General features: G+C 34.9%; 2 protein-coding genes across 2 annotated transcripts; one reads left to right on the top strand and one right to left on the bottom strand.

Moving 5' to 3' along the window:
- The first annotated feature begins 2,288 nt into the window (after positions 1 to 2,288).
- Positions 2,289 to 4,647, top strand: LOC105425312 (uncharacterized). The gene is made up of 3 exons (XM_089079647.1): positions 2,289 to 2,430; positions 3,442 to 3,487; positions 3,625 to 4,647. The coding sequence occupies exons 1-3, from the start codon at positions 2,419 to 2,421 to the stop codon at positions 4,113 to 4,115; spliced, it is 549 nt and encodes a 182-aa protein (XP_088935773.1). The 5' UTR covers positions 2,289 to 2,418; the 3' UTR covers positions 4,116 to 4,647.
- Positions 4,648 to 15,031: 10,384 nt separating this feature from the next.
- Positions 15,032 to 23,748, bottom strand: tll (nuclear receptor subfamily 2 group E member tailless). Its single transcript, XM_011636028.3, has 4 exons — positions 23,226 to 23,748; positions 16,683 to 16,919; positions 16,093 to 16,316; positions 15,032 to 15,892 (listed from the first exon to the last, which is right to left on the bottom strand). Exons 1-4 carry the CDS (start codon positions 23,290 to 23,292, stop codon positions 15,227 to 15,229), a joined length of 1,194 nt encoding a protein of 397 aa, XP_011634330.1. The 5' UTR covers positions 23,293 to 23,748; the 3' UTR covers positions 15,032 to 15,226.
- Between the last annotated feature and the right edge of the window lie 977 nt (positions 23,749 to 24,725).

Raw genomic sequence — 24,725 nt, forward strand, 5'->3', positions numbered from 1 at the left:
CTCTCTTGCAATATGTTTATTTCCTTTCAGTTTATCGACATATAGATTAAACTTGAAAGAATTTATTAATAAATTGGAGATATCCATTATTTTAGTTTTTAAATCGTTAAATTTTAGATTAAATTTAATTTATGTTACTTTGCAATTTAATTTACTTTGCACTTTATATGAAAAAAATGTAAACTTTCTTTTCTCAATTTACATATTTTTTTATATCAAATAATTTTGTGTAGTATAAAATTTTTGTTTAACTCTTCAAATAAAGGTCACTTTAAAATTGTTAAAAAAATGATTTTACTTGCCATTACTATTTTACATGCATGTACTATAAATATCATGATTTTTCAAGTCAATCAAGAATAGCTAAAGATAACGTTCAATATGCTCAAACTATTAAAAGAAATCTGGAATGTTGAAAGTGGTATGCAGAATTCTTTACGCAATCCTGGTGCATAAATATATATATATATATATATATATATATATATATATATATATATATATATATACATGCTAGACGATAAAATTATACTATAGCTGATAATTGTGAACTGTTTCTAGTTATAGGGTCATGTTCGTCGATTAATTTCAACGGTATTCGGATACAATATTCTTCAATGTCGATGTTTTATTAAATAATGGCATTTTGCGAGTGATCTTTAATTTCTGCAAGAAATTTCTGCCAGTATCTGTATAGCATAATAACATAAATATATTTAATAAATATACACCATATATTTAAAATGCATATTAAAATATTTTTTGTCTTCTGCCTACGTGATTTTCAAAATATGCATGGAATAAGATTGTATTATGCACGCATGCATCTAAGCGATGCAAAATTTACGACTTACGACGAATACGGAAGCGATGCGTACGTTAGTTTCTTGCATCGTACTGGTCTAACCATTACGTGACTGGATATAGTGTACACGTATATCACCCTTTCGAAGTAGATATCTATCACCGTGCACCTTCGCTCATTCGTCGAATACGTGGAATGCCACGTTTCCATCGTGAACGAGTGACCGATATGTACTTGTGATTGCAAATCGCAGATAGTGATAGATTTTTTTAAATATCCTCTGTCTTTACGATGTAGTAGAAAAAAATCATGATTAAAATAATCTCTTTGATAAATATTAGTTAACGTTAATTAAATAACTGCTAAAAATAACGAATTATAAATTTTAAATATTGATTCTAAAACAGTTAATTCTGAATATTGAAACTTTGGAATTTTCCTGAGATATGACAATTATTAAAGAAGAATTATTATATTAGCAGTATCTCTATAAAAAATTAAATGAAAAAATTATAAGTGATTTTAATACAATAGCTGTACGTAACATAAAGCTAGAGACTGTAGAGAAACGGACAACTTTCACGCAGTTCGAAAATAATCGATCTAATGCACAACGATGTTTAATTCGCTCACCATAGATATCAATGAATCGAATCGTAGAATCAACGATTTGATAGATAACGCAAAATTTCAATTGTTAAATTTAAGGTTCGACATGGTTGCACAAAAAAAACACAAGGAAAAGAGACATGGTCAAACTACTTTCACGTAACACTATCGCCATAATCTACGATGTAATGTGGAATTACGTAAACTTCATACGAGAGAGAGATATTAAATTCCATACAAAAGAAAAGGTTATTATTGTTATGATTACTTATAAATAAACATTTACCTATATTTGACTTTGTTTTAATTTGATACCATGCGTTACATATAATTTGAAGATTAAATATACTTATTTTTGTCTCGAGAACTTTATTAACTTAATTTTAGATCTTTTTTTCTTGTCAATTATAACAAATAATGTAAGATTTATTAAATTTTTGTTGTTGTCAATTCAGTCTCTTTCAGAAAAACATGACACGTGTTTACTTTTATAACAATAAAATTTACATAGCCTGAATGAAAATGTATTATTTTATTAATAACAGAGATCCATAATACATCTTCTTAATTTTATATACTTTACTTCTACTTATTAATATGATTTATGCCATTAGTTTATCTTGAAATTTTTTTATTGTAAATTTTATTAAGCGGAAGTTTGAAGTAGAATATATTATATTAGTCTATGATTCTTCATATTATACGCGGGACGTTGTAAGGAGACAAACGTGTATCGTGCCGTGCCGGTCACTTCCTAGCGCAACTAGCAGCGGCCAGCTAGCACGGGGCGCATTGCTTCGCTGCGCTGGATTACGTGACTACGGGCGGGGGACTTGCATGCGAAAAAAATCGCTCGAAACTCGACCAACCATGAAAGCTGGTGGTGGCCGACGGTACGGTTCAGCCCGCGACCACGGGGCACGGTTCGTGCCCATATAGAAGTGCGTCGCGACGCGGCCGCCAGTTTCGTCTCGTTGCCCTTCCGATATTGTTGTTCAGCAATCATGAGATTCCTTGTAAGTCTACGCGATCGACAGCCCCAAAAGTTCCGCAAAATTCCACATCGTGATACGCGAGACGAGAGAAAGTGTGCGCGATCGAAGTCGTTCCGCGGAGTAGTTCGAGCGAGTGTTTTCTTTTGCTTTCCAATCTCGCGTTGATCATAAAATCGTCGCAATTTTCCGTCGTCCACGTAATCCAAAGAGGAAAAGAGAAGAAAAGAAGAGACTTTATCGATCACGAAGTGAAAAACTCGTATTAAATATATCTCCACTTCCATACATAAAAAATTAATTGCACACAGCATTCATATGTAACGGTTCTTCTTTTCTTTTTCTCGTTTTTGTTTTAAAAGTGTATAATAGCGTATAATATACTGACTCGCCGAAAGCATAAAAATAACGTTCAAAAAAAAAAAAGGAACCAAATGTAATTTCCTTTGGAAATTTATAATTCTAAATATTCGTCATAAAGATTCTTACACATTAATTCTATCATATCGATTCTATTCCTATTCGGAGAAGATTGGAGTATTTTATTCATGGTTTAAAATATTACAAAAATTATTAAAGTAGATTTATGTTACAAAAGCGGCAGCATCTTTATTTTTCAATTTAGGAATCTTTACATAATTGTCGTAATGAGATACTTTACACATTACGTTCGATAAATATTGCAGCACATATCTTCTGATAGGAATCAAGCTTAAATTAATTAGTATCCTATATAGCAGTTTAGTTAACTTTATCGTTTACATACATCTGAATTTGATTAAATTAATTTCTCACGATGAAAATTATAGCGCCAATATATAAATAATCGATATCAGCTAAGAAACTCTATCTGCATAACAAATTAAGATTTTTTAACTTTCCACGCACGTTAAGTGCAATTATTTTACTTTAACATGGCGAATTGCGTATCTGGCCAGTTTTCTTTTAATTTTTGTTAACTTATTTACAGTGAAGAATATTTGTGTTTTTATTATATGTCTTTTTGTGTGTAAAAAGCATTATCTTGCTTTCTAGTTCTTGATCCTCGTCGTGGCGCCCGTGCTGGGAACGGAATTCCCCAGTGAGTAACAACATTAATGTCATACATTTTTCAACGATACTTTTTATTCATATCAAATAATGAAAAGAAATGAAAAGAATATAACACAATCATCACCGATGATTGAAAATTTTATTTATTTGCCAACAATTTTTCAGGCCCCATTCGGGAACGCAGGCAAGCACAGCAAGCTAATTATCGAGCTTACAATCAAGCACCGGCAGCGATTAAGCAGATCTTGGCTGCTCAACAGTATCGCGATCCGATCGTCCATCTTCCGCCGCAACCGGTACCAAATTTAGCGCCTTCGACACCGATCGAGCCTCAATACGTGCAACAAAACCAGCTGACTCAATATCGACCGAAAGTACAGATAGGACAGGCACCACCGCAGCCTACCTATAAGCAGATCCCCGTACGTCCGGCTCAATATAATCCACCACCATCCGCTCAGCAACAACAGTATAATCCACAATACCGCACTAATTATGCGCCGGCGCCGCAACCACGACCACAACCGCAACCTCAACAACAAATTGCCCAGCCTAATTATCAATACTCCAAAAATCTGCCACCGCAGCTTCAACAGCTCGTGCAGATACAACAAAACCTGCCTAATGCGATCCCGCAAGGACAACACCGGGGATAATCTGCCTAAATTGGGCATTGAGACGAATTTATTCATGAAATAATAACATCGGTCGTTATTCCGTTCCTTTTTCTTAAATCATTCCTCATTCATTTCAGTCATCACATTCGCCAAATTTTACAATTGATGGCTCTATAATCGTATTTGTAATCCTTACCGATAGCGAAATATGAAGAAACTAATTATTTATTTTTTTATAAACATTTTTGTGAATTGATTCGTTGAGATTAAATGATAAAAAAAGGATTTGAGAGTTCTATTTTTATTCTAATAATTACAAAAGAAGAGAAATTAATTTTTGCTAAAATATTACATCTTTATAACAATCCGTATTACTAACTTTTTAATTTTTTTTGTGTTATTATTTATACATTTATTTCATTCCATTCTCATTTTACACATTTCGTTCATTTTATAATTATATTCATATCAATTTACAAATGGTGGGAATATGTATCGTATATGAAAACTGTAGAAAAGAGAGAATCTATACAAATAAATTTCATTTAAGTTTCTTGGTGAAAGAAACAAATCATTTTGTAATTTTAAATCGTCGCTTTGAGATCTAAGATTACATTGTCATCGTTTATGTCAACTTTGAGACGTATGTTTGTCGTTTAATTATGCACCCCTTTATCATCCCTTTCAGATCTACCGATCATCTTCCGACCATCTAAGGCAATCATTGCGTTTCTTTAAACTGAATTTTTTCCAATGAATGAATATTAGCCGAAAACATATTTTCGTCGACAAATGCAGTTAGAGAATGCTCGTACTCATAACGTGCGGCATAGCTCAACCGAGAAATCCAAAGGGTATCATCGCACCGATGGTTCCGCACAAGGGGCGTATCTGTACGTCACCACTCCGGCTAGGATAGACCAGAGAGATCACCCCCTTGTGCGTCACCCCCTTCTCGCTGCCGTGACGGCCCGCACGAACGAATGCAGTCTTCACTTCGCGCACCCCAGAGAGGCGCACGCACCGCAGTCACACCATCCCGTTCTACCCCCTCGCTGCCGATTCTTACCTCCGTGCATATCGTGAATGCGTGCCCCCTCGCCGACAAACAGGGAAGAGGATTAGCGAGTCCATTAAAGTCGCGGACTCTATTATCCGGAGGGCACAGCCACGGTGACATCAACCGCTCGCCATTGGCGTAGACTATTTGGGCCTTGGTTTGAGTCAAATGTTTATTCCTGCAGAGAGAAAATTTGTTTTTATTGAAAAAGGAAATCTTTTTTGTAATTTTATTTTATTTTGAAACATGTAAAAATAATTTATTCTTCACTTTGTCTATTTGTAGAATGACTGAATAATATTTTTAAACGATTGTACCTTGAATATAGAATGAGTAATTTATTTATAAAATAAAGTTTATCTATCTGAGTTAATTTTATAATCTATTTTGTAATGTCATTATCTATTTATGGATGTGGTTCCATTTGTACAGTAAAAACACAATGAAATAAAATTTTATGACAAAAATGGCGATTATTGTTGGAAAACGCGCAGGGAAAATTCATGACAAAAATCGACGCCACTGAAGAAAGAAAGGGAGGGGGTCATAGAGGCAAATTACAAAGGGAGGATTACCGGCAGCTGGACTACCAAGCAACCATGTCTCTTCTGGCTCTCGTTCGCGAGCAAGCGAGCCATCCACGTCGTTCAAGAGCTCTTTGTCCTTCGACGCATTGGTAACATAATTATCGGAGTTATAGCAAGCCAAAACCCAAGCCGCATCCAAAAAGGGTGACGTATGTGATGAGCGGTTAGTTTGTGACACCACGTGTATGTAACACACGTGGAATGCATTTATCAAGAAATTTGTTGACAAAGCTGCAATCAAATTCAATGATGTACAATATCTGTCTCAAAATATAAAGAATGTATACCGAGCATCATTTTTCTTCATGTAATTTTACATTATACTTATTGTATTTACTATAAAAAGATAAAACATCTTTCTGTTCAATTTTTGGTAACAACGCCTTTATTTATTACAATTAATAATCAAAGCAAAAATACAATAAGTCGTGCAATCATTAACTTGAATTTTTGATTTTGTAAATTTCTACAAAATTTTACATTGTCATATAATACCATGTGTGCATTGTGACAATTTAAAGCATTATGTATGTGTGATGTATGAATATAATAAATCTCGATATTGTAATAACATGCTGGAACAATTAAAAATTTATCGAAATTCTCTTTTGTTTCCTTCCTTTGAAAGGAATTCTTAATATTTGATATTTATAGATGTAACTAGTAAATAGCAATCGGAAAAAAAACTTTGCCATAATTGCATGTTTTAACGGAGCCAGTTTGCGAAGCGTGAAAAAGTATAACGGTTAACATTTCATTCGTAGATCTAGACTATGCAATATGTGCTTTTGTGCAGCTAATTACGAGGTGATATAGATATGTATCTTGGCTAACTGAAACGCACGTTTTTCGTTCGCCGATTTTGCAATCGCGCTAACGGGTATTATATTTCCTTCGTCGAGGCGATACAAGCAAAAAGAGAGAGGAGGTCGGCTTTCATGTCTTTCATCGACGAGAAATATATTAGTTCCATGAACTCGAATGTGTTCTACATATTATTTATACAAAGTGTCCTGTCTTTCCTGTACTTGCAATTATTTACAATTTTTCAAATGTAATTTGATTTTTAATAATATTATCGAGGCATTAATACTCCTAAAATTATAAATATATAAAAATATTTATTATAATAGATATTTATTATAAATATTACACAAACGTATGGGTAATTTATAATTAATTTTAATAAAATTTTTATTATAATAAAATTAATTATAAAAACTTTATGTTTAAAAGGAGGAATAGGCGACACCTTGTATGTCCGACACATTGCAAACCGCATTTAATGTTATCTCGTTATATTATTTTATTAAAACTCTATGAAATGTATGTTCACTTATAAATACAAGTTTTATGATTATTCCTTCACGATTATATGAGAAAAGAGAGGTTGATATTTTCAAAAACAAAGATATATGCCAGATATTCTATCTTTTTATGCTCTTATGTCTTATTCGTATCTTTTTTAGTTTTTGCTTTTAGTTACTTAAGATAATATACTATACATAAAATATCATTTAAGATATAAAAGATATCATTTCTAATTACTGCTTTTTTTTAAATATGTTAAATTAACGTAGAATGCGATATAAGATTAGAATAAAAATATTGCTTTACGGAATCAAAGTCAGATAAAAATATTATTTTTGTGGTATAGGCACATGCTTTTAATTAATTAATTAATTAATTTTGACTCAGATTTTTTTAGAATTAACAGCTAAAATACAATTGAGATCCAAAACTGTGTTGTTTATGGATATATGTGAGAGATCTGCGATTCTATCATATTATTTTTATATCTGGATGACTCAGCTGCACATTTTTTTTTCTATAATTTTCAAAATGTAACGAAAATATGTTTTAGCAGATCAAGCACTCATAATAGTTCGAAAGAACATAAGGAGCGTGTGAAACGGGTTGTGGTCTACCGGAGTGATTCCAATAATTGCGCTTAATCCTTAGGGTGGCGGCACGCGGCCGACAATCATGGACGAGTCCCCGGCAACCCCCCCTTCATCTTTCTCTCTCCGTCTCTTGACCACTTTCTCCCGTTACTACTTATTCCAAATTCCCTACAGAAGTATTAGCAATGATTATGACAGGATTTATTTCAATAACAGAAACACGCCGCGCGATTTTGTTTGTTATAGACAGTAGTCTCGAACGCGGGATATTCACCGCGGGACGTGTCACTAACAACAGTCAAGGGTGTTGCCAAGCATAAAGATTTTCATATCGCACGTACGGAAACGTATCTAACGCACACGTCTATTTGCCAACGGTAAAAAATAAAAATAATGAAAAATAAAATTTGTTTTGTTTCTATTTTAGTAATACTTTCATTGTTCAGAGATAAATCTAGTGAGCAGTCAACTCAATGTTGATCCTACCAATTTCATCAAAAATTGACGAACGACATTGTCAGTTGAATAGAATGAATAGCAAAACGCTCGCGGATGCGAGAACGCGGACGTGAGATATTATTGGGCGACCCTGATCTTTAGCTACTGATCCTGTTCCAAGTTCTCTCGGTACTATTGTGAGGAGAAGCAAGACCGGAAAGATTCAGCATGGCCGACTAATGGTAGCGGCCAATCGCTGCATTCCCTGATGACAGCTGCGCATCCCTCGGAAACTCGCTTGCTCGCTGGTCCCTCTCTTTGCTCGCGGCCGAAACGGTATTGCAGGATCGGGGGCCTAACTTTCTGATTTTTGCCTTACGAAGTCAGCCATTGTGAAAGGGGCCCGTTCGCCCGAGTATCGAGCTGACGTGCATGATCCTTCATGTGGTCTTAAGTCGCGTTGTCGTAGCCGTCGTAGCCGGTCCCATAATTGTCTGTCACACACACACGTGCTTTTTGGCATCTTAAACGCGCGCCCAATATTGGGGATATAGTCCTTTGAACACCGATGTCGTAACGCAAGAAGAAAAGATATTTCTGAAAAGCTGATAGAAATGTGACATTTCTATCTCACATAAAATAAAAGCATCCAAACATATTACTGTTAACTGTCGTTTTCAAATACTGATAATTTCATTATAAACTGTTTCTAGAAATAGTAACAGATAATTAACATATCTATATTTTTGTATTTTTTATATATTTTTTTGTACAAATATATAAAATATATTTTTTCTATCTTCAATAGAAGAAAGAATCGCACGTTATATGCACAAGACCATTTGTAAAAATTTACACAGAAATTTTATAAATCCAGCTTTTTATTTATAGTAATTAGAAAACAAATTACTTTATGTGTGCATTTATTGTATCATCTTATTTATTTTAATATCTAAATTTTGAAATTTATTATATTATTTTTTCTTTTCAATTTACTTCAATTTTTAAATACTATTATCATATTTGCTATTTTTACTGTTTTTTTTGTATAAAGCTTTTTTCAATTTTTTTATCGAACAAAAGATTGAATAGATTACAAAAATCTCAATATACAAGATCAATCATTTTATGATTAAATATAAAAAGTGATTTGTAAAATCTTCCGCAGTACATTTGAATAATTTTTACATGACAGCCGTTAAATTGACTACAACCTTAAAAAAGATTTTTATTACACTTGTGTATAAAACAAAAATATAATTTGGTTTACAAATAAATAAAAAATTAAATATCAAATAAAATTATTATTAACTAATATTAATTAAAATTCCGAAGTGTCACCCAAGTGACTTTTTAAATTTCTCTTATCTTTAACATCAAACTATTGAAAAATTTTGGAATATATCTGATTGATTGTAAATATATTTCTCATATATTATTATTTTGCAAGAATCACTTCCGTCAGGTGTGTAAGCTAATTGCAATAAACTTTCGTGATTAGCATATTGAATATCAAAAACCAATCTAACCTGTTTAAAGGAGCAATATATATATATATATATATATATATATCTATATTGCACGCCAAATTCCAGTTATATAAGTGCTGTGATATAATGACGTAATATATGTACATTCGATATCGTTTAATTTTAGATCTGTATATATGAGCATGTGTCAAAAACTGTTTTGTGCATTATAATTGAGATTAGTAGTAGATGTCTATACGAGAAATCTTATATAATAATCTAATAATGTTTAGAGAGAGATATAGATTATAAAAAGTTACGACAATTTTTCCACAAATCTTTCTATCTACGCACTCTTTCTAACATTCGCGGAAAGAGATTGACGCTCCAGAATACTGTGTGTACAGAGATTTCTCTACCAGCGTGCCATTGTTTTGTCGGATCACGTCGGGCAACAAGGGAAGCCGGCAGCTGGAAGCGTTCCCGCGACTCTGGCACGGCTTTTCGCGACTCGGCTCTCTCTCGCAATTCAGGGTGCTTGGTTGCGAATTTAGCGCATCCGTTGCGTAAGCAAACGCCCCGAATTCGCCCGCGCGTCTCTCTGGGCGAGCGAATATTTGCACGTGCCGGGCGTTTCGCGTCAGGAATTTAATAAAGCGAAGCCTCGGGTGCTGTGAGCCCGAGGTGGGCCGAATGCGTCGCGTTATGTCGCGTTACGTGCGTGCATCCGCGTTTTAAGCGTGCTACTAGAAAACGACAATGACGACGACGATGACGACGACGACGACGACGACGACGACGACGGTCTCACCCCACAGACTCACCCCCTCGCGCAGGCCCCCACTCTCACTAGTCACCCTCCCTTTACCACCCCCGTCAATTCTAGGCGCAACCACCGTGCGCTCCTGTAAAATGCTATCCCGCTCCCATTGTCGCTTCCCGCCGCCGATGCGTCCATTATGTCTACTTGGCTGATGGGAACAGATTATGTTGGTCGCTGTCATTGAGGGGCTCATCACCGTGCCTGACATTGATGCCCGCGGCGCGGAGGGTAGGACGCCTGTTAGACGCATGCTTATTGTCCGAATAAATTATATCGAGGGCAAGCGGAGCCATCTCCATAACGGCACAGGATTGGCCCGATTTAGAACGTCTACTTTTTCGTCTTTCTAGATTGATGTTGATACGAAGCTAAATTGAGATGGTCCCGACTAGATTTAGAAAACGTTATCAATATAATGATAACGGTTAAATTACCTTCCTATGAATTCATAGGAAAATTAATTCTAAATGTAAAAACTTTCAAATCTTTTATTTCTTTATAATTTTATATTTTATATCTCTATGTTTTGTTAGATCAATATTATGTGATATATTTTCAATTTGAATTAAGAGAAATTTAAAATAGAACAATTATATGAAAAAAAAAACAAACAAATTCTAAATTTAGACTGCAGAGGCATATTTGGAGAAATAATCCACTTTGGTGGATTCATCAGGGGGATCGCATGGTCGCTAATTGACTAGAATGGCGATCGCGTATGGAACACATTTTCTGTTTTGTTACCTCAAAACAAAGCCAACAATGGTGCATAAAGCAAAGCGCAATTCGTAAGAGGTCACTTGAGCGGCATTGACGCATTCTCCCCGATCTTCACCTTCTTTCTCTTTCTCTCTGTCTCTCTCTCTCTCTCTCTCTCTCTCTCTCTCTCTCTCTCTCTCTCTCCTTTTTTTCTCATCGTTTTTGGCCTTCGAGGAGTGGCGACGAAATCGAGATTGTAACATATAGTCGAGTGCCCTTTGTACATACAAGCACCAGTCGCCACCACGTGGGGCGCAATTACATCGTCGCCCCATTGTGTCCAATCGCGTTTTGTTACTGTTGCTTATACAGTACGGCGATGTATATCGAGATCGACGGAGACGAACGAGGTGGGAGATCGGCCTTATTGTTTCCGGCATTGTTCTCCGGAATGAGCCGCGCGTTCTCGAGTTGTGCCGCGTGTTTTCGCCGTGGCGCGACAAGGGTGGCAAGGTGCTGTCCAATATACCACCGGTGGGAATCGCTTGCAATACATTGATACATGCATTAACTAACCACCAATTGGAATCATCAATTCCTCGCATTCGTAATCCTCACGAAATTGCATAGAGAACTCTACATCAATAAATAAATTTCGTTGCATTCTTACATGCAGAATATATTAAATCCCGTGAATCTTTTTCAATTTCTATCTTCTATGCTTCTTAAAAAATACAGTATAATTTATTATCAAATTTACATAAATTAAAAATAGATAAATAGATAGTTTGAAAAAACACTGTTTTAAAGATGTATAAAAAAATCTTTTTGAATATGTTAAAAAACATTGTTATTTGTATTAGTACACATGTCTGTAAATGTGTATCGTGCATGTGTCCCGTGGAACAACCTTTTATTTTAACTAGAGGAATTCCACAACATCGGGCCATAGACCTGTGACGTTACAATGCCGCCGCACTGTTATCCTTATTGTTATATTCGTTGCCACCCGAGTGGCTCGTCGTTGTTCAGAAGTCCCGGGATTATTACTCACTCGCCTGGAAACGTTACAGTGTTACTTGCTGAAGAGCGTTGGCCTCCTCGATTACGAGAGTAGGCACGCATTCAGAAATGCATGGAGGATAAGCGGGTTCTTTCTCTTTCTCTCTCTTTCTTTGGTTGGTAGACACTTTGTGCAGGAAATGGTAACATACGGCTGTTCGAGGACTTTATTAAATCGAGATGTTAATTGGGTGCTGCGATATTGCTCCTCTCCATTTCTCTTGAGTAATACACACACACACACACACACACACACACACACACACACACACACACACACACACCCTTCATCGCTCTCAAAGAGCTCGATGATTTGCGCAATCACATCAACGCGGTTATAACGAAATCTGTTAATGTTACATTTAACACAATATACTATTTGTATTTAAAAAGTTATTTTTATTGTATATTGTATTAATTATTGTATTAATTAAAAGATGAATCTAAAAAGTTACAGTTCATATAAATATAAATACATATTATAATTTGTATAAAAGATTATATTTTAAAATTATTAAAGTTTTCGTTTTTCAAGGTTTTAATATTATAAATTTTATAAAAATTAATGTAAAAAATTTTACAAAATAAAGTCTACTATAGGAAATCAAAAGTATCGAAAATCAATTAAAATACATATAGAAGATAGAAGGAACTTGTTGGGTAAATCAATTATTCGGGTGATCGATTTTGAATTAAACAGTAGCAGGTATGCATAAGCATTCAACCGTGTGTATGTAACGGAATCCTTCAAAGAAAAGTAGCCGCGGATTATGGGCTGCCGAATTAGTCAGGTAAATGTTCTATTTCGGTAAAAGTTGTAGTCAAATGGTGATAATAGTTTTGCAAAATATTTCAGGATTTATACGAACAGGTATAAAGATTAAAAATTTATGATCCTTGGAGAGCAATGACATATTGTTATTGTTATTGACTTCTTGACATTGCAAATGATGTAAGAATAAGAAAATATATTAGATAAATGAAAGTAATATATTAGATAGATGAAAATAAATAATTTTATATTTTTAGAAATAATAAATAGAAAAGCTAAAAGTTGCATTAATAACTTATAATTAATAATTAACAAACAAGTTGCGTGTTTTTATATACTGTTAATATTTTTAAATATTTGGAAAATTTTTGTACATGCATGCAATTTGAGCAAGCAACAGGATGAGAATTGAAATGCGTATCGACATAAACATATTTAAACACAAGAAAATACTAGTGTCAGTAAGTGGCAACATTCGAGAGTTCGCTCATGCGAGTAACGAGTGTCACTTAAACACAGTTGAACTGAACGCCGATATATTTCACATGTCCCGCATCTCGCAACTTCGTGAGAATATTCTTGCGAGAATATTTCTCTTACTTTCCATGCATACGTGATTGCAAACTAAGAAATTCTATCTAGCATTACATATATGTCTCAGGATAAATTTATTCATAAATAATTTATAGAATAATTGAAAAATATACCGAAAAATAAATAAGTTTATAAAAGTCAATTCGACAAATATCTGAAATAAAAGGATATAGCATATAAGTTGACCGCCTCTTAAGATGCCTTTTCATGCTCGATGCTCATTTCTGTCAACATGAATTTCTACCTTTGACTTCGACATCTGATGAATCTTGTCAGCAAAACGAAAATTGAATAGCATTAAAAGAACTGCGTAAAATTTGAAAAATAAATGTAACAAAGATAAGTGGAAAATAATAAAATAAGAGCGAGACTTTCCTTTTTAATGAAAGATTGACAGTTTTCAACAAAGACATCAATGATGGACAAATTCCATAGATCTGGAATATTTGGGTAGGTGATTATACTTTTTCCTAAAGCAAAAAATACATAAAATTGGCGGTCTCGTGTTAGGAGCTTTCTTTGTATGATTATCGTTAAATCACCGTGAGATGCTATGTATTCTGTTGATCCCGAAACCTCAGGATCAACGGAAAGGTAAATCCTAATCCCTTGCTTTTTTCGGCTTCCATAATGAATGGTTTTCATCTCTCTTAGCTATAAAATATATTCAAAATAATTATCTATTATTTATCTGTATATTTTCCATATCTATTGTAAATACATGAGCTTCAGGGTAAAAATATCAAAAAAATATCAAGAGACATATTGAAGATGTATAACGTTTTATTTACATTTTTTTAAAATCCTATTTATATACACGCTTACATTTTTGATACACACAATAAGATATCTCTCTTACTTATCTCAATTAGACAGAATATAATGAAGCTACATCATTTTTACATTTCTATTTACAGATCCATTCGTATGTTTTTTTTTTTAATCAATATATTTTATGTATTTCATTCTTGAAAACTTTTATATAAATTTTTTTTAATTAATTGTTTGCACAACTTTAAAACCACAGTAAATAAAATTTTACTTTGCCACAATAGTTCCTGTCAATAAAATTTAAATCTATCGTAATCATTCCATTCTCACAGTAATTTTTTGCACATACTATGTTTTTTACAATTACATAACTTTTTTCTTCTATTCTTTCTCTTTAACAACAAATTTGATTGGATGCACTTTAAATACGCTGATGCATATTAAAATTTATTGTAATATACAAAACAATATATAAATGTAAAAAAATCTGCAATAAGTCTTGACCTAAGTCTTGATCATTTGATTAAATATTCTTGATCAATTAACTTACAAAATATTCTATTTTAAATGATCCACTTAATCTGTATAAACGTGATAAGTCTTTAATATGCATCAAACGTATTATCTGCAGTCAATTGAATTTGCTATAAATAAATATCAAACAAATTAAAATGCTAAGTTATTGCGTTTGTCACATTTTATGTACAAGCACAAAAAATGATAATATTAAAATAAAATCTTTTAGATTCCTTTAAGTAGTAATAGAACAAAAATAATTTTAAATAATATTTAAAGAAATGATCTTTTGTTTATATATAAAAATGCCAATGTTGTAATATATTATGTACTAAAATATTGGTACATAATATTATTATATAATATTAATATAAGCGAGAACAAAAACATAACAAATAAATGCTTTGGGAGATTCTTTTCAAGTTTCATATTGCTTTACAAATGAATTTGTCGCGTTAGGACGCTTTATATACATCGCAGATGATCCTTTCGATCGGGATCACACCGATAGTCGCCCTAAAGAAAAGTTCCTCGATAGCATGCGCAGATACGGAGCGCAGGGTAGGCAGTAGCAGCATCAGCTTACCGAACCTGAGAGTTCCGTAGGACGTTCCAAGTCGCTGACCTAAAGCCAATTGCGCACTGTCTCTCAATTGGGCAACAAAGCCGGGATCCCTGAGCCGACTTCCGGGGCTAGGTGAGTTACAGCTGCTTGTGCTCCTACTGCTCGACACTGGTTCACTGTCTAAACCGGCTTTGAACAGCACCATTGCCCTAATGCAGGCGAACTCTTGTTGGTCCAGATTCATTGCGTGAAAGCCGGCCAAAGTCTCACGGAAATGGGTCACCTCGATCGCGAGCCCAATACTCTGAGGACTTGGTGGTAACAAAGGCGTGGGGTCCAGGGTCGGTATCATTTGCGCAGCGGCCAACAGAAATAGCTCACGCCAGGAAGACTCGAGCAACGTCAGCTGGTCCTCCATGGTGAGATTCGTTTCCGCCACCAAATTACGCGCCCAATGCACGTTCAGGAAGAGTAACCTCGCGGCCTGCTCGCATATAGATTCAGGATTGATCGAGGGTATAAACGGCAATTGTAGATTCGGAATATTCGGTGATATCTGTAAATAGTGACCCCCAAGATTTTATTAAATTATTATTATTATTATTAAAAATAAAAATCCTCTAACTTTTCTCAATTTCTTTATGAAAAATTTATTTAGATTCTACAAAAATATCTAAAAAATATATGTGTATTATATGGATACTTTATAAAAGTATTTAGAAAAATTAACTCAGATCGAATTAAATACGAGCGTACCTTCGATATTGTCAACGCATTGCAATAAGCCGGATGTGAAAGAGAAGGATGAGGAGATGGTCCAGGCATAGAGACGCGTGTTTCCGATGGCGCTTTAGGTAGAACAAGATCTAAAGCCGCTGACGGTGCTACCATGCTACTCATAATTTCAGGTTCCTTGTTAAAGTATAGAGCCATTTGTCTACGAAGTGTCGAGTTCCGTGGACCTCGTTCGTGTTGCACAGCTATAGAGAAATAATATAATTTCTAGACGACTATATATATCAAGACGTATAATACATTAATAATGAAAGAAAACGAGTAATAACGAAAAATAATAATAATAATAATAGAATTATTATTAGAATTATTTTGGTAATAGAGAGGTTGCGTATAACAAAGGATAAGATAGTTATAAGTTAAATTTAGTTTTATTGTATTTAGTTTATTGTAAGATGAATGTACGTGCGGATGCGGAAACCTTTATATTTTCATAGAGAAACAAAGAATTCTATTGGAACTATTTTTATAAAGAAAGTTATATAATATTAAACAAATTTTTGAGGGACAGCGAGAATATAATAGTGTTCGAGCGAGAACGCCTCAATTACCGTCTTTGTTCATGCCGGCCTGAATGCACTTTGCCAATCTGCAGGCACGACATTGATTGCGATGAGTTTTATCGACCATGCAACCTCCTTCGGATTTCGCTTTGCACACATATTGACGGTTCCTTCTAATCGATCGTTTGAAGAAGCCGGCGCATCCGTCGCAGGCAAATATGCCGTAATGCTTTCCCGAGGAGTGATCCCGGCATACCTTACAGGGTATATCATAAAGAATGCGGCCTGAAACAGAAAAAAAAGTATTTCAAATGAAATTATACAAAAATTCTCATTTTATAAAATTTCTTATTTAAAAAATATTTTGTAACATCGAGACATAACGTGTGTACTTTCATAAGCTATTGTTTTTTTTTTAACTTTCTTTTGAAAGTTAGCAAAATCAGAAAAAAAGGTGAGAGGAACTTTTTCATCATGTTTTTGCATTCCAAAGGCAGCAGCAGCCCTCTTTAAAAGAAATGTTAGCGCAATTTGAGCCTTCAGATTGACAGACGTTTTTGTGAGGCAGCGACTTTACTAGTCTGCTCAAGGAACGCGCTGACGCGAGAGGCACTTCATCATTCCCTCGTCAATCAATTCGATACAGACCTCGCGTCAACTTACTCGCGTTCAACGAAGGAGTCGTTGCCGAACGGCGAGTAAGCACAGCATTGTCGATGACAATCGACAGAAAGGGCGCGTTAATCTCGGACTGGCGAGAATACCGTATATTTTGGTTAAAACCCGTTTACGAGCGACAACACGAGTCCAGTGAATGACGTTTTGGACGTGAATGGATCGATTTGTCGCCAATAATTCCCCTGCCCCTCCCCGTAGAAGGGAAGGTGATACAATGTGCACAGACACACGCATACGTAAATCTGCCTCTTAGTCGCGCGGGCGACAAGGGCGAGGAAGGGTAGCGGGGATGCCCACGTTTGTAATGGAGTACCAACTCCTTGTCAGGGGGCTCCGCCTACGCCATTGAGTCGACGAGATCGTGAATGAACCTGAATAGACCGGATGTGGCTGCTGCATTCAGTGATCCTAAGTGAGCAGCCAGAAACACGACACTTTGCTCGGTATCGGATCCCGATCTCTCCCTCGATTAATCCCGTCGATTTCTTTATCTTTGTGCAGTTATTTTAATCGCGATGGTAGCCAGTGCGAGAACAACGCGATCATTTAATCGCAAATGTCGAACACGCGCACCGTAAATATCGTGTAGCAACCTGTTGATCGTAAGCATCCCGACCGGTGATGCTGATGACTTTACATTACATAATGTCATGATTAAATAGTCCATTAGTCCTTCAGATTTTTCCGACCAACAAAATTGTCGAAAGTCGTTCACACGCTCTGCTATCAAGTTCTAACTAGTTTCTGCTATTTCTCTACGTATTTCGATTCCAGGTAATAACGATAAACGGAGGAGTTTCTCGACTGCACGCGAGTCGCTCTTCTTCTTTACAATATTCGCGGTTAAAAGGCGCTCTCTCTTCTCGGCGGCGCGTATGACCGAGAAAAAAAGCCTCGCGTTGTTCCTGTAGGGATAAATCATTAACGAGGAGGTACGGTAATGCGTAAAATGCGGTACACATGTTCAAGCATAAAGCAGACGGGTTGCGGCCGAATGACAGGGCTGCGCCCCTCGGCGCAACGAGGAATGTCCACCTTTTCTTTCCCTTCGCAAGAGGGAAACTCGTAACGCGCGCGCGCGCGGACGCGTGTATTATGATCGCAAGCGCGCGTCGGAATCACGCAACGCGTTTCTGCACTCGCCGTCAGGCGGTCGCATAAAATTTGCATTTGGTCGGCTCGCGAGTCACTCGCGATTGAATTTTTCATCGTCGAGGATTTGTCCTCCGTATTCCAGCCGGGCGCCGGTCATCTTCCTTCTGTCACGCGTCGCGTCAAATATTCATGCGATTTTTATAGTAACAATCGTAAACGGACGCTTCCTCCGTGTCTTCTTCGCCGAAGCAGGAAAAAGGGGAAGGAACGAGAGGAGGCGGAGAAGTTTAGGGGAGAGAAGAGAGAGAGAGAGAGAGAGAGAGAGAGAGAGAGAGAGAGAGAGAGAGAGAGAGAGAGAGAGAGAGAGAGAGTCCCTTCTCACCGGGTTGCTGTAAAAATCGCGTGAATATTTGATGAGACGAGTGAATGCGCGCAAGCTCGCGTTTTCAATTGCGCATATATGCGAAAAATACTGTCATTAGCCCGATACGGAGGTGTGGCTCGCGGAAAGAGGGGAATGTAAAATCGTACGTTTGCCATACGGCACGAAGACGGTAACTATCATTCTAAAGCGCGAGCACGTGTTCCTCCGCATCAATTATTTCATTTGAACCGTGGCCACTGTGACGAGAAAGGTCCGAATTGCGCACTACGTCAGAATTCTAAACTTCAACCCCAAAATATCCCGCACGTGGAACATCCGACATTCGAAATTCGAGATCGGAGGGGATAGAACGAATTCCGCGAATATTGCCGGACATGTGTGATTCACCGGATAGCAGCGTGGTTTTATTTTGGTCGGCGCTTCTCCTTTTTTTTTTCCCCCCGAGAGCCGAAAGTTAGTACCGCGTGTTCGTGACTACGAAATTAAGGGAAAAAGTTTGTTGCCGCGCATCCCCGCGGCCGGTGCACGTTTGCATGCAAAGGGTAAAAGAAAGAGAGAGAAAGAGAGAAGGAAAGGTCGGACCGAATGACCGGCGCGGGTGAGGACTGACAAAACGTGGCGTAAAGAGTGTTCTCCAGCCAAAGTTTCGTCGCATAAAATTACGAATTTCTCGAAATAATTGCAAGGGGAGTGATAGATCGAGTCTACGAAACATACGTGACTCGTCTTTGTTCAGAGACGACACACGTTTCCTCCGCCGTATGAATTTCGTTGATAAAAAAATAATCGTTCTGCCGTCAAACTTTTTCTCCTATTCTACGAAATTTATTTCGTAGTCATTCGCATGCGTCGGTGGATATAAAATCGAAAGTCATTACCGATATTATATTAGATATTTAATATACCATATTTATTAAATTGATATTTAAAATTAGAGATGAGCGAATAATTCGAATCAATTTTATCAGAAAATATATGTAAAATCATATAGGAAATATTATTGAGTACTAAAATCTTGCTATAATCATTGTGAATCTTTTCTCGATTTAATTGAAAATATTAATTCATAAATATTTTTAGAATTATATACATATAAAAAATAATGGGCTTAACGCTATATCAAATCAAATGTTGATTGTGTGCAAAAATCATTTATTTTATTCAATAATATCTAGTTTTTTATCTAATCATATTAAATATAAATAAACTAACTAAATAGATTTTTTAGATTTTTTTCACTCTTTCTAAATTTGCTATAAAAATCATTTTGCATATCGTTTGCAATGTAATTCCGGAAAAATTCAACTCACTCGTATTTGAATCGAAGAGATTCGATTCAATTCGATTTCGAACATGTTATTAGATTCAATTCAATTCAATTCGACCTCGTAAATGCTTAATTCGCTCTAAATAAAATATAATTAATTAATTATAATTTCTATAATTTTAAAAAGATATATAAATTTCATACATAATATTAGATCGTTAAATGATGTACTTTCCGTTGTTTTATCATTTCACGCGCCATCAGGTGATCAGGTGCAGTAAACGAACATGGGAATGTAGTGACATGTGTTCAGGAACCAGCCGACTATCAGTGTATGTACCTTCGTGTATAATTGATTTAGAGCAATATCTGCTTGTCATCTGCTCACCTCGCTAACTCACCCCTTTTACATCTGCAAAAATAGACTTATCCTAACGGCCCATTTTAAGAGATAAGATCTATTCATAGTCTTTATAAATATTGCTTCATAATTCTAAAATTTAATCAATCTTATTTATCATTATAACTTGTTTTTTTTTATTTGCATTTTAAATAAAAGAATTGAAAAAGGGGGGTTAAACCTAAGTAAAGTGTATATTTTAGTGTATATATCATAATCCCGCGGAAGAGAGAAAAATCATAGCAAATGATAAAAATAGATTTTATACAGTTATATATAACTTTTAGATAGGTTTATGTAATTATGTACTAATTATACATTGCACTGATTGGACACCAGATGACGTTGTTCAACCATCCGCGTCAACCTGCTAGCCGACCACCACGGTGATTCGTACTCCGCATCGTTTCCAAAACCATCTGTCGTTACTTTCTCATGGATGACCTACGCTCGGGGATGAATCGTTTTAAAATGCACAGTGGTCTGTTACATTTAAAGGCCACATGTTTGTTGTTTCACACGAGATGAAATTAGCATGCTTCACGGTAAAAACTATGAGAATCGGTACATTAGCGCAATACGATCGATCATAGCACTTCAATAGATCTCGACAGATATGACATGAAGAGAATATATGCATTATATAAATTTTTATTGCGTATACATATTTGACCATCGAATCTAACGTTGTTTTAAAACAACGCTGTGAAGTAGAAGTTATAAACTCTTCAAAGGTTTTTGTTCCTGCATTGAAGATAAATACGTGCAAAGTGTGAAATAAACGGCAGTTTGAAATTCAGGTAGAAATCCTAAAGTCATTGATATAAAAAAAAGAAAAAGATTAAAACTTTAGAAAACTTTCTAAAATTACTTCAAAAATAGCTAAAAACTAAAGAGTAATAAAATTATACAACAAATTTGTGAGGAAAATCAAAGTAACATTAAATATTTTATGTTTTTAAGAAATTCAAAAAATAAGAAAAAAAATTTTCTTAATTATTACATTGAACTTGTCAGAATAGAAACAATTTTCATATTCTATTAACTAGATAATGCAAAAATCGTTTCCTTTTCTTTCATCAAAATTTAATCTAAATATGTGTTTAAATGTAAAATATAATATATAATGTTTTATATATATATATATATGTGTGTGTGTGTGTGTGTGTGTGTGGGGGGGGGGGTGTACATGTAAAGATTCATCAATTAATGATGATATTTTTAGGAGATATAAGAAATAAGTCAGAATAAAAATTTGTTAATAAAAAAATAAAATAGAGAAGAAATTTTATAAATATAAATATAAGTATAAATTTTCTGTTATATCAAATTTAATAGCTAATTTAATAATTCTAATTTAATAATTCTATTTATATAAATCCTCTCAATTTCAATATTTTTCAATATTTTTATACTAAAGATATATATAGTTTGTCTAACAAGAATATGATCGGTCTTGTAATAATGTCAAAATTTAATGTAATAAAAATGAAAAAATATACATACACTATTATATTATGACGCTTAATAAATCATTTCGTTGGTTGTCAATAATTGTTTAGCATGTTCGAAGTATACTTTCTATTACTTGACATTGTATTGTTAAGTCAAAAATCTCTATATCAGACGAATCTGTTAAATCAAATTTTTACTTATACTATATATTTTCTTTCCACAAAACATTAATATATATATTTACATATTTTTTGTAGGATTATTGGACGATTGATGACAGCAAGTCTAATATATTGATATCCATTTCTTATTTCTATATGCATAAAAACGGCTTCGATGTTGAGTCCCTATCTTCTTAAGGAAGTCAATTTTGATTTTTTCCGTATAAACCATTTTTCAATAGATGGTAAAGTTTTTTGTAGATTTTTAACTTTATGGCATTTTAATTTTTTTCTAACTATAAATAAATTCCCAAATTCTTTCTTTATGACAAAACAACTTTAACACTTTTATTAATTGTTTAATGATAATAACTCTATTACTAGAGATAAACTAGATTTATAATATTTTTTATTAAGAAGACGAAACTTCATCACAAGAACTTATATTATTTCACTTACCATTAATATTTATTTACAAGCGTTTTTTTTCTATATATCCTTTAAACAATAGGAGTTTCTTTATTACGCTTCAAATTATGAGTACGTAGACAGTTGCGAATAATTTTATAAGATTTATATCTTATAAAATATATTTAATAATATATTTTATATATATATATATATATATATATATAATAAGATGTAAATATATCTCATAAAATTATATTTATTAAAATATTATATCTAATAAAATTTATATCTTTTTTCTTCAATATCGTTTATCTACATATTAATAATCAAAAATTTTTTCGAAAGTATCTCTACAATTTGTTTATCTTTTTATTATTTTTTTTTATCACATCATTCCGCCTAGTCATCAACATTTTTTATCAGATTGTTTCATCGAAGTACTTAGCTACCAGTTCGGATTCGGATTTATGAAAAAAATATTTTCACACTGTCGAGTTATATAGACAGATATTTAAAGTATTACCAAAGATTAAAAATCAAAAAGGAAAGCCTACGCATAGTCAGTTCTTATCTTATCGGATCTTAAGATCCTATTCAGCCAATTTTGAGAGCATGCTAAAGATGATCTAAAATATAAGAACGGACGAATGAATACTGGACTATCAAGATTTTAGAATAAGATGAGTAAAATATATATAAGTTTTCATTTTTTACATAAATAAAACAAAAACTTATTTACTTGAGGAAGCCGGCATCTTTGGTGGTGGAACTGGCATGTGCGGCATCTGTGACTCCTGATTTTGCATCCTTTCGTGATTGTTATTGTACAGTCATTGAAAAAGTTAGAGCGAGAGTCGGAATAGTTTTGACGCGCACACAATGGGATTTTTTCTCAAAGCCGGACGTTCACTTTTCGAGCGGTTACTCTTCCGCGTTTTACGGCATCACTTTCTGGCTCTGCGACGGCACGCTGTAGACTGATACCGGGGTTAAATGTGACTGACAGTCATCGTAGTCGAGACTTTTTGATGCCAAGCACCGATGCGATTTTGATCCCGCTATATGGAAAGCGTACCTCATTGGCCGAGGACTTCCCTACCCTCGGTGAAGGGCGGATCTGACGAAAGGAGTGGTTCGCTCCTGACATGTCCGGGGGTTGAACGTCACCGCTATCGAGGCGATAGGGGGTTGCGTCATCATCCCCGCCACTGCGAGCACCACTTCGTGAGAGTCACCCTCGAAACGAAGGTGAGAAAGAAGGCAGCTTCCTCACACCCCGTATAGCATTGCGCATGGCAATCTTTTTTATGTACATTTGTATCCCTTATTAGTGATGTTAATAATAGATATAATTATTGTTGGTAATTATGTGGCAAATAAACATTATGCTATGCCGTCCATTTTTCCATATATTCGATTGAGAAAATGTATATAAAATTCTCTAATCCACATTTTACGTTACAAGAAAAATTATTTAGGAATTTATAACATGTAGAAATAAGTAACTTAATAAAGAATAATTAATATTTTTAATTTATTAATATATAGAATATACATGCTGATATCCGAATATCCGAAATTACGTAACTGTATTTGCGCACGCGCGCATGTGTGTACATGTACGTGTTAGAGACACGCACATAAAAGTCTGTATTGAATATTTCCACAACGTCGTTAATAGTTCGTAATTCTGCGGTCGTAATTCTAAACGTCCTGTGTTTAGAACAGGAATTAAATCCCTCACTCTTGCGGCCGTTGAAATTCGTTGATGCGTGCGCCCAGAGGAGACTCAGGTAGAGGGTAGATTCTTGTTGAAGTTTCGCTATTCAATGCCAATGGAGATACGTGGAGGAGGTTAAACGGTAGTTGTGCATATACTTGGAATAATAGAGACGTGAGCAGATGCGCTGGGCCTGACTCTCTGACTCCATCTTGAATTATCTCATGCCCCCGATCCCTTCGAGTCCCACTCTCCCCAATCACAAATGTACACGTGTGTGTGTATGTATGTATGTATGTGCGCGCGCGAAAACAGGGTTGGGGCGTGAGCTGCTCTTGCAGTTGGTGAATTACGCCAGGAATCCGTCATAACCGATGTAATATCGCGGAGATTGGATCTCTCGATGGCATATCACGCTTCCCCTCGCCCGAAAGAGTCCTCGAGTTGATGCTATCTTTACAGATTACACCAGGTGTATTTTTATGATGCGTCGCAACCAACAATACCGAGGCATTCACG

Source organism: Pogonomyrmex barbatus, unplaced genomic scaffold (assembly GCF_055798465.1).
Source record: "Pogonomyrmex barbatus isolate J1 unplaced genomic scaffold, ASM5579846v1 scaffold1, whole genome shotgun sequence".
NCBI classification, from domain to species: Eukaryota; Metazoa; Arthropoda; class Insecta; order Hymenoptera; family Formicidae; genus Pogonomyrmex; species Pogonomyrmex barbatus.

Coding starts and splice junctions, on each gene's coding strand:
- LOC105425312 (XM_089079647.1), top strand. Junction 3,488..3,624: donor GCTGGGAACGGAATTCCCCA/GTGAGTAACAAC, acceptor ACAATTTTTCAG/GCCCCATTCGGGAACGCAGG.
- tll (XM_011636028.3), bottom strand. CDS start 23,292: ATGCAAAATCAGGAGTCACAGATGCCGCACATGCCAGTTCCACCACCA. Junction 16,920..23,225: donor AAAGATGCCGGCTTCCTCAA/GTAAATAAGTTT, acceptor TTTCTGTTTCAG/GCCGCATTCTTTATGATATA. Junction 16,317..16,682: donor GGCCGGCATGAACAAAGACG/GTAATTGAGGCG, acceptor ATTTCTCTATAG/CTGTGCAACACGAACGAGGT.